Source organism: Aquarana catesbeiana, linkage group LG09, assembly GCF_042186555.1.
Source record: "Aquarana catesbeiana isolate 2022-GZ linkage group LG09, ASM4218655v1, whole genome shotgun sequence".
Lineage (NCBI taxonomy): Eukaryota > Metazoa > Chordata > Amphibia > Anura > Ranidae > Aquarana > Aquarana catesbeiana.
Window position 1 is genome coordinate 320,373,769 of NC_133332.1, and position 12,320 is coordinate 320,386,088.

The 12,320-nt window shown below is 41.8% G+C and overlaps 1 protein-coding gene across 1 annotated transcript in view; it reads left to right on the forward strand.

The window, feature by feature from the left end:
* LOC141108824 (phosphatidylinositol 3,4,5-trisphosphate 5-phosphatase 2A-like) overlaps window positions 1–12,320 on the forward strand; it is a 52,706-nt gene that overhangs the window by 16,307 nt on the left and 24,079 nt on the right. Inside the window, exons 4-9 of the mRNA XM_073600781.1 lie at window positions 2,164–2,302; window positions 4,088–4,250; window positions 8,093–8,174; window positions 8,749–8,820; window positions 10,813–10,932; window positions 11,977–12,055. Coding sequence (XP_073456882.1) covers window positions 2,164–2,302; window positions 4,088–4,250; window positions 8,093–8,174; window positions 8,749–8,820; window positions 10,813–10,932; window positions 11,977–12,055 — 655 coding nt within the window. The remainder of the gene's footprint in view (window positions 1–2,163; window positions 2,303–4,087; window positions 4,251–8,092; window positions 8,175–8,748; window positions 8,821–10,812; window positions 10,933–11,976; window positions 12,056–12,320) is intronic.

The window sequence follows — 12,320 nt, forward strand, 5'->3', positions numbered from 1 at the left end:
TATGTCACAAGAGATCGTCAGAGACTGCTTGTATGTCACAAGAGATCGTCAGAGACTGCTTGTATGTCACAAGAGATCGTCAGAGACTGCTTGTATGTCACAAGAGATCGTCAGAGACTGCTTGTATGTCACAAGAGACCGTCAGAGACTGCTTGTATGTCACAAGAGATCGTCAGAGACTGCTTGTATGTCACAAGAGACTGTCAGAGACTGCTTGTATGTCACAAGAGACTGTCACAGACTGCTTGTATGTCACAGGAGACTGTCATAGACTGCTTGTATGTCACAAGAGACTGTCACAGACTGCTTGTATGTCACAAGAGACTGTCATAGACTGCTTGTATGTCACAAGAGACTGTCACAGACTGCTTGTATGTCACAGGAGACTGTCACAGACTGCTTGTATGTCACAGGAGACTGTCATAGACTGCTTGTATGTCACAAGAGACTGTCAGAGACTGCTTGTATGTCACAAGAGACTGTCACAGACTGCTTGTATGTCACAAGAGACTGTCATAGACTGCTTGTATGTCACAAGAGACTGTCACAGACGGCTTGTATGTCACAAGAGACTGTCACAGACGGCTTGTATGTCACAAGAGACTGTCATAGACTGCTTGTATGTCACAAGAGACTGTCACAGACGGCTTGTATGTCACAAGAGACTGTCACAGACTGCTTGTATGTCACAAGAGACTGTCACAGACTGCTTGCATGTCACAAGAGACTGTCACAGACTGCTTGTATGTCACAAGAGACTGTCATAGACTGCTTGTATGTCACAAGAGACTGTCACAGACGGCTTGTATGTCACAAGAGACTGTCACAGACTGCTTGTATGTCACAAGAGACTGTCACAGACTGCTTGCATGTCACAAGAGACTGTCACAGACTGCTTGTATGTCACAAGAGACTGTCATAGACTGCTTGTATGTCACAAGAGACTGTCACAGACTGCTTGTATGTCACAGGAGACCGTCAGAGACTGCTTGTATGTCACAAGAGACTGTCACAGACTGCTTGTATGTCACAAGAGACTGTCAGAGACTGCTTGTATGTCACAAGAGACTGTCAGAGACTGCTTGTATGTCACAGGAGACCGTCAGAGACTGCTTGTATGTCACAAGAGATCGTCAGAGACTGCTTGTATGTCACAAGAGACTGTCAGAGACTGCTTGTATGTCACAAGAGACTGTCAGAGACTGCTTGTATGTCACAGGAGACTGTCATAGACTGCTTGTATGTCACAGGAGACTGTCATAGACTGCTTGTATGTCACAAGAGACTGTCAGAGACTGCTTGTATGTCACAAGAGACTGTCACAGACTGCTTGTATGTCACAAGAGACTGTCATAGACTGCTTGTATGTCACAAGAGACTGTCACAGACGGCTTGTATGTCACAAGAGACTGTCACAGACGGCTTGTATGTCACAAGAGACTGTCATAGACTGCTTGTATGTCACAAGAGACCGTCAGAGACTGCTTGTATGTCACAGGAGACTGTCACAGACGGCTTGTATGTCACAAGAGACTGTCACAGACTGCTTGTATGTCACAAGAGACTGTCACAGACTGCTTGTATGTCACAAGAGACTGTCACAGACTGCTTGTATGTCACAAGAGACTGTCACAGACTGCTTGTATGTCACAAGAGACTGTCACAGACTGCTTGTATGTCACAAGAGACTGTCACAGACTGCTTGCATGTCACAAGAGACTGTCACAGACTGCTTGTATGTCACAAGAGACTGTCATAGACTGCTTGTATGTCACAAGAGACTGTCACAGACGGCTTGTATGTCACAAGAGACTGTCACAGACTGCTTGTATGTCACAAGAGACTGTCACAGACTGCTTGCATGTCACAAGAGACTGTCACAGACTGCTTGTATGTCACAAGAGACTGTCATAGACTGCTTGTATGTCACAAGAGACTGTCATAGACTGCTTGTATGTCACAAGAGACTGTCACAGACTGCTTGTATGTCACAAGAGACCGTCATAGACTACTTGTATGTCACAAGAGACTGTCACAGACTGCTTGTATGTCACAAGAGACCGTCATAGACTACTTGTATGTCACAAGAGACCGTCATAGACTACTTGTATGTCACATGTAAATATATATATCTTCTCATTGCTCCTCTATGTTATTCCTCAGTCTGCACAAGGAATTGATGTCAGAAGATTCTTTGGACTCACCAACCTCATATCTGCCTACAGAAGGAGGGGGAACGGACTCGCCACCGCCTTACATTTCCCTGTCAGTAAGGAGAAACCAGCAAGAGATTCCCAATCTGGTGAGTCACAATGATTACATCACACAACAATGACATCACACAATGATGACATCACACAACAATCACATCACACAACGATGACATCACACAATGATCACATCACACAATCATGACATCACACAACGATGACATCACACAATGATGACATCACACAACAATCACATCACACAACGATGACATCACACAATGATCACATCACACAATCATGACATCACACAACGATGACATCACACAACGATGACATCACACAACAATCACATCACACAACGATGACATCACACAACGATCACATCACACAACGATGACATCACACAACAATCACATCACACAACGATGACATCACACAACAATCACATCACACAACGATGACATCACACAACGATGACATCACACAACGATGACATCACACAATGATGACATCACACAATGATCACATCACACAATCATGACATCACACAACGATGACATCACACAACGATGACATCACACAACGATCACATCACACAACGATGACATCACACAACGATGACATCACACAATGATGACATCACACAACGATGACATCACACAACGATGACATCACACAACGATCACATCACACAATCATGACATCACACAATGATCACATCACACAACGATGACATCACACAACGATCACATCACACAACGATGACATCACACAACGATGACATCACACAATGATGACATCACACAATGATGACATCACACAATGATCACATCACACAATCATGACATCACACAACGATGACATCACACAACGATGACATCACACAACGATCACATCACACAACGATGACATCACACAACGATGACATCACACAATGATCACATCACACAATCATGACATCACACAATGATCACATCACACAACGATGACATCACACAACGATCACATCACACAACGATGACATCACACAACGATGACATCACACAATGATGACATCACACAACGATGACATCACACAATGATGACATCACACAATGATCACATCACACAATCATGACATCACACAACGATGACATCACACAACGATCACATCACACAACGATCACATCACACAACGATGACATCACACAACGATGACATCACACAATGATCACATCACACAATCATGACATCACACAATGATGACATCACACAATGATCACATCACACAATCATGACATCACACAATGATCACATCACACAACGATGACATCACACAACGATCACATCACACAACGATGACATCACACAACGATCACATCACACAACGATGACATCACACAACGATCACATCACACAATGATGACATCACACAATGATCACTGGAAATCCCCAAATACAGCCAAACACTTCAATCCATACACACCCAATTATTGGATCTTCAGAGAAGAGTCTTCATGTCAATCTTTGTAAATCTGTAGATTTCATTCATTTATCACCCATCTGTCTGTGAGTGTTCTCACCCTGATATACGGCTACAAGTGGCCCTTTCATCACACATGACACCGACATCGGCCTCTGGTGTCCCCATCAGGGGACCCAACCCTGAGAAACGTCATCCCTGGAGTCTATGGAGAAAGGAAGTGGCTGCAAAGAGCCTGCAGAGGATCAGCAGCACTGAGATGCAACAAAGTATAGAAAAACAGCGAATCCGATCCATTAAAATAATAGACAATTGTTTCTGACACACAATGATTCAGTCAGAGCTCCCATCTACTTATGTTCTCATCGGTATTTATTTGGTTATATTTGTCTGTTACATTGTTTTCTTGTTGTAGATGATGATCCCCACAGATGTGCATGTTGGAAAGACGTCACTTCTCTAGATCCTAAAAGACTTCTAAAACCGAGGGGCTTGTCAAACATTACCCATAATGCACCTCTTCAGGAAGGGACTCCGCTGAGCACAGAGCTGGACAATGAATGTCTGAGACTGGACAGGTCAGTGATCACCTGTGATAAACAATGTATATAGAACAATGTATATAGAACAATGTACATAGAACAATGTATATAGAACAATGTATATAGAACAATGTACATAGAACAATGTATATAGAACAATGTACATAGAACAATGTATATAGAACAATGTACATAGAACAATGTATATAGAACAATGCAACAATGTATATAGAACAATGTATATAGAACAATGTACATAGAACAATGTACATAGAAAAATGTATATAGAACAATGCAACAATGTATATAGAACAATGTATGTAGAACAATGTACATAGAACAATGTATATAGAACAATGCAACAATGTATATAGAACAATGTATATAGAACAATGTACATAGAAAAATGTATATAGAACAATGCAACAATGTATATAGAACAATGTATGTAGAACAATGTACATAGAACAATGTATATAGAACAATGCAACAATGTATATAGAACAATGTATATAGAACAATGTACATAGAACAATGTATATAGAACAATGCAACAATGTATATAGAACAATGTATATAGAACAATGTACATAGAACAATGTATATAGAACAATGCAACAATGTATATAGAACAATGTATATAGAACAATGCAACAATGTATATAGAACAATGTACATAGAACAATGTATATAGAACAATGCAACAATGTATATAGAACAATGTATATAGAACAATGTACATAGAACAATGTATATAGAACAATGTACATAGAACAATGTATACAGAACAATGTACATAGAACAATGTATATAGAACAATGCAACAATGTATATAGAACAATCTATGTAGAACAATGTATATAGAACAATGTATATAGAACAACGCAACAATGTATATAGAACAATGTACATAGAACAATGTATATAGAACAATGCAACAATGTATATAGAACAATGTATATAGAACAATGCAACAATGTATATAGAACAATGTATATAGAACAATGTACATAGAACAATGTATATAGAACAATGCAACAATGTATATAGAACAATGTATATAGAACAATGTACATAGAACAATGTATATAGAACAATGCAACAATGTATATAGAACAATGTATGTAGAACAATGTACATAGAACAATGTATATAGAACAATGCAACAATGTATATAGAACAATGTATATAGAACAACGCAACAATGTATATAGAACAATGTATATAGAACAATGCAACAATGTATATAGAACAATGTATATAGAACAATGTGTATAGAACAATGTATATAGAACAATGTATATAGAACAATGTATATAGAACAATGTGTATAGAACAATGTATATAGAACAATGTATATAGAAAAATGTATATAGAAAAATGTATATAGAACAACGCAACAATGTATATAGAACAATGTATATAGAAAAATGTATATAGAAAAATGTATATAGAAAAATGTATATAGAACAACGCAACAATGTACATAGAACAATGTATATAGAAAAATGTATATAGAAAAATGTATATAGAACAACGCAACAATGTATATAGAACAATGTATATAGAACAATGTATATAGAACAATGTGTATAGAACAATGTACATAGAACAATGTATATAGAAAAATGTATATAGAAAAATGTATATAGAACAACGCAACAATGTACATAGAACAATGTATATAGAAAAATGTATATAGAAAAATGTATATAGAACAACGCAACAATGTATATAGAACAATGTGTATAGAACAATGTGTATAGAACAATGTATATAGAAAAATGTATATAGAACAACGCAACAATGTATATAGAACAATGTACATATAACAATGTATATAGAACAATGTATATAGAACAATGCAACAATGTATATAGAACAATGTATATAGAACAACACAACAGTGTATATAGAACAATGCAACAATGTATATAGAACAATGTGTATAGAACAATGCAACAATGTATATAGAACAATGTATATAAAACAATACAACAATGTATATAGAACAATGTATATAGAACAATGTATATAAAACAATACAACAATGTATATAGAACAATGTACATAGAACAATGCAACAATGTATATAGAACAACAGAACAATGTATATAGAACAATGCATATAGAACAATATATATAAAACAATGTATGTAGAACAACGCAACAATATACAGTGCCTTGAAAAAGTATTCATACCCCTTGAAATTCCCCACATTTTCTCATGTTACAACCAAAAACATAAGTATATTTTATTGGGATTTTATGTGATAGACCAACACAAAGTGTCACATAATTGTGAAGAGGAAGGAAAATGATAAATGATACAAATAAATATGTGAAAAGTGTGGGGGAGGGGGATTTGTATGGCGCCCCCCGGAGTCAATACTTTTTAGAACCCCCTTTCTCTACAAGTCTTTTTGGGGATGTCTCTACCAGCTTTGCACATCTAGATATCTCAAGCTCTGTCAGATTGGATGGAGAGCGTCTGTGAACAGCAATTTTCAAGTCTTGCCACAGATTCTCAATGTGATTTGGGTCTGGACTGTGACTGGGCCATTCTAACACATGAATATGCTTTGATCTAAACCATTCCATTGTAGCTCTGGCTGGATGTTTCGGGTCGTTGTCCTGCTGGAAGGTGAACCTCCGCCCCAGTCTCAAGTCTTTTGTAGACTCTAACAGGTTTTCTTCTAAGATTGTCCTGTATTTGTCTCCATCCATCTTCCCATCATCTCTGACCAGCTTCCCTGTCCCTGCTGGAGAAAAGCATCCCCACCACATGATGCTGCCACCACCATGTTTCACGGTGGGGATGGTGTGTTCAGGGTGATGTGCAGTGTTAGTTTTCCCCACACATAGCGTTTTACTTTTAGGCCATAAAGTTGAATTTTGGTCTCATGTGACCAGATCACCTTCTTCCACATGTTTGCTGTGTCCTCCACATGGCTTCTCACAAACTACAAACAGGACTTCTTATGACTTTCTTTCACCAATGTCTTTCTTCTTGTCACTCTTCCATAAAGGGCAGATTTGTGGAGAACACGACTAATAGTTGTCCTGTGGACAGATTCTCCCACCTGAGCTGTGGATCTCTGCAGCTCCTCCAGAGTTACCATGGACCTCTTGGCTCTTCTCTGATGAATGCTCTCCTTGCCCGGCCGGTCAGTTTAGGTGGACGGCCATGTCTTGGTAGGTTTGCAGTTGTGCCATACTCTTTCCATTTTCCGATGATGGATTGAACAGAGCTCCGTGAGATGTTCAAAGCTTGGGAGATTTTTTTATAACCTAAATCTGCTTTATACTTCTCCACAACTTTATCCCTGACCTGTCTGGTGTGTTCCTTGGCCTTCATGATGCTGTTTGTTCACTAAGGTTCTCTAACATACCTCTGAGGGCTTCACAGAACAGCTGTATTTATACTGAGATTAAATGACACACAGGTGGACTCTATTTACTAATTAGGTGACTTCTGAAGGCAATTGGTTCCTCTAGATTTTAGTTATCAGAGTAAAGGGGGCTGAATACAAATGCCCCCCCCCCACACTTTTCACATATTTATTTGTATCATTTATCATTTTCCTTCCACTTCACAATTATGTGACACTTTGTGTTGGTCAATCACATAAAATCCCAATAAAATACATTTATGTTTTTGGTTGTAACAAAATGTGGGAAATGTCAAGGGGTATAAATACTTTTCCAATGGCCCTGTATACAGAACAATGTATACAGAGCAACCGAACATTTTACATTCATGTTTTCATAGTTCTTTCTATTGATCTGAGTAGAGTGACCTGACCTCTGATTGGATTCTGTGTGTTATTGATCTTTTTGTTACATTGTATTATTTTTATTGTTTGTTTGTTTTTCAGAGAAATTGAAGCCACATGGAGCAGTATGAAGATCCTGGCCCAGCTATTTGGCTGCATGTCTATGATTCAGTACAGTGACCAGGTACAAGGCCCTCCGGGGGGGGGGGGGGGGGGGGGGGATGGGGTAAATAGATTTATTACTTATATATCATCAGAGCCAATCAGAGTAGCCACATGCTACAGAAGCCACACCCGGTTGCCTTTTAAGGGCTGTCGGTGAAACATGTTATTGGGCTCTTTCCTGTGCTGGTTGAATGTTTTCATTGATTTAAAAGAGAAAAATACCACATGTAGCCACTAGATGGCGCTAAGTATAATAGGAAATGTCTATGCTATGTCTTAGTGTCATCTAGTGGCCAAGTGAAGCAACTTCGATTTTAAATCGATGGAAAACATTCAACCAGCACAGGAAATACTCCAATAGCATGCATTTTTTCCCCCGTTTACACTGAATGAATGTACACACAGGTGTTTTTTTTTTTTTTTTTTTTTTATAAATACACCGTATGATGTTTTAACAAATTAAATGATGTTCAGCTTTAAATCTACTTCAGAATGTACAAACACCTATACAGCTGCACACCAATAGGTGTCTAAGAATCCTCAGTGCTCTTTATTTAATAAAATCTTGTCATCAGTGTTAATTTTTATATCAGATCTCCGCAGTTGACAAACTCATCCATAGACTGTCAGATGTTCTGCCGCTGCTGTCCGGCCTGGAGATCCGGGTGAGTTATGAGGACTTGTCCTGTCACCTTTATTCTTCATTTTCCTAACTTTTTACGTATTTTTCTTTCCTTGTATTTATCTCACATACGTCCTCCTTATATCTTGTCCTGCTAATAATTCATCATGTTTCTTTCTGCTGGCCTCCAATCAAACACTCGTCAGCCAATGGATGGCGAGTTAATTGGCGATTTAAGTGTCGCATGATGAAGTCATATTGGGGTGGCACCTGTGGTTCTTATTGGTGCCATTCCTAACATGCCCCCCCCCCCCTCCGTCAGTGCAAGGTTACAGAGGACCAAGGGGCATCGCAAGGAGTGTGTAGGGCAGCCTTGGTCCCTCTAAGGCAGTGGTCTCCGAACTGTGGCCATTTGTTTGCTTTTATCTGGCCCTTGGGGTACTATTTCATCCACTGATACTGACAATGGAAAAATAATGCATGATAACCCCCATCCCTGCCCCCCCCCCCCCCCCCCCCCCCCACACACACACACACATACTGATCCCAATGACATGGCACAATTCTTCCCAATGACACCAATAATGGGGCAAAATTCCTCCCAGTGACACCAAAAATAGGGCACAATTCCGCTAAATGACACCAAGGATAGGGCACAATTCCTCTAAATGACACCAAGGATAGGGCACAATTCCTCTAAATGACACCAAGGATAGGGCACAATTCCTATAAATGACACCAAGGATAGGGCACAATTCCTCTAAATGACACCAAGGATAGGGCACAATTCCTATAAATGACACCAAGGATAGGGCACAATTCCTCTAAATGACACCAAGGATAGGGCACAATTCCTCCCAATGACACCAACGATAGGGCACAATTCGCACAATTCCTCCCAATGACACCAATGATAGGGCACAATTCCTCTAAATGACACCAAGGATAGGGCACAATTCCTCTAAATGACACCAAGGATAGGGCACAATTCCTCCCAATGACACCAATGATAGGGCACAATTCCTCCCAATGACACCAACAATAGGGCACAATTCCTCCCAATGACACCAACGAAAGGGCACAATTCCTCTAAATGACACCAAGGACAGGGCACAATTCCTCCCAATGACACCAACAATAGGGCACAATTCCTCTAAATGGCACCAATGATAGGGCACAATTCCTCTAGATGGTGGGTGTGGCAAAATTGCACCAATAGTGGGAGGGGCTTAAAGGGAGAGTATATTCTGCTTTGGGTCAAGGGTGCAGAGATCAGGAGTTAGCAACAGACAGCGTGCCTCCCAATCAAAAATTACCCCCTCCTCCAAATACAATTCACCCCTCCCTCCCTAAACTGCACTTACCGGACCTTGGCATTGTGTTTCATCTGCTGGTGAGTACCTCGGGTCCTGACATGAAACTGCTCACTTTTTTTTAACTCTATATGTGGATTATGCAGTAGCCGACTTCTATCCCTGCCCACTGCCCCCACCCGCTGAATATTAGAACAATAGCACAGAGCCAAGGGAAACTCCTCCTCAGCTCTGTGCTACAGCTCTGCATGCGGTGGTGGAAGTGCCAGGACAAGGCCATTCGGTGCCCAGGGCAAATATGCCAAACTGTGCCCCCCCCCTTCTATTAGGGTTAGGGTCAGGGCTCCTATATCCCTGCAGTAAACCATTGCCCCCAGGGCAACCGCCCTACTGCCCCCCCCCCCCCCCCCAATGTCCCGTCTCTGGGTGGGCAGGCTGGTGAGTTGCACTAGAAGCTGGTTGCTGCCTAATTCACATATAGTGGAGAAAAATGCAGTCAGAGGACTTCACAGGGAGGGACATTGCCAGGGACACTTGTTTTCCAGGAACAGACCCTGCAAAAATTGGGACCATCCCCAACAAATCAGGACAGGTTACAACCTTAGCATTGCAGAACACAAAGACAGTCCTGACATTTCTCTTCATACTTGGGGATGGGAAGGGTAGAGGGGCGGAGGCTTCTATGATATCAATGGATGTTCTCTCTTTCTTCATCCACCAAGGCAACCAAGACGCTCCAGGAGTTCATTATCTCCTCCTCTGCCGCTCACGCTGATGTCTCTCCCAGGGTGCCGTCAGGAAGTAGTCCTGGTGAAAAGACAAGCAGGAGAAATGAGCAACAAGTAAGAAATCAACAGATATCTGAAATTCATAACAATTTAACTGTCAGGATTTTTCAAGTGATCCTCTTGGGGGGAAGTCCACCTATGGAGGTGACCACAGTACCAGGACAAGGTAATCTGGTTTCTAGGGGGACAGATGAAGGGGAAGGAGAGGTTGAGATAAGGGGAAGGTCCACCTATGGAGGTGACCACAGTACCGGGACAAGGTCATCTGGTTCCTAGGGGGACAGATGAAGGGGGAAGGAGAGGTTGAGATAAGGGGGAGGTCCACCTATGGAGATGACCACAGTACCGGGACAAGGTCATCTGGTTTCTAGGGGGACAGATGAAGGGGAATGGAGAGGTTGAGATAAGGGGGAGGTCCACCTATGGAGGTGACCACAGTACCGGGACAAGGTCATCTGGTTTCTAGGGGGACAGATGAAGGGGGAAGGAGAGGTTGAGATAAGGGGGAGGTCCACCTATGGAGGTGACCACAGTACTGGGACAAGGTCATCTGGTTTCTAGGGGGACAGATGAAGGGGGAAGGAGGGGTTGAGATAAGGGGGAGGTCCACCTATGGAGGTGACCACAGTCCAGGGACAAGGTCATCTGGTTTCTAGGGGGACAGATGAAGGGGGAAGGAGAGGTTGAGATGGGGGGGAAGTCCACCACGGCTGTGCAGCAGAGTCGGCTTCCTCACCAACAACTCCGGACTGCAGCCCTCAAGGGGGCGCCAGAGAGGACAGGTGGGGGGAAAAGAAAGAGCTCAAAGGGGTCAAGCATGTCTCCTACATAAGGCGGTGGGAGGTAAGGCATAGCAAATCACCCCTTTTAACTCTAACCCCAAATTACAATTCCTAGTACAAATTTCCCCCCCCCCCCCATCCTAGTACAAATCAGCCCCACCCCAGATTTCCCCTCCTAGCACAAATCCCCCCTCCCAGGACAAATCCTCTCATCCAATATTTCCCCCCCACTCATCTTCCCATTGTGTCCCTTGTTCCACAATGTCCCCACTATACTCCCCCTCCCTGAACCTTACCAATATTTGTTGTCTTTCAGGTGAAGCAGAATGAGAACACTCTTCCCAGGAGGAGCGCCCCCCGAAGTCTTTCAGTATTCATCGGCACTTGGAATATGGGTAATATCACCAACAACAACCTTACCCTTACACTGGTGGTCAATGGGAAAAAAGTACCCCTTATACTGGTGGTCAGTGGGGAAAGGGCCCCCATACACTGGTGATCAATGGAAAAAGTACCCCCTTACACTGGTGTTCAATGGGGGAAGGACCCCCACACACTGGTGGTGAATAGGGGAAGGGCCCCCACATACATGGTGGACAATGGGAAAAGTACTCCCTTATATTGATGGTCAATGGGAGAAGGACCCCCACACACTGGTGG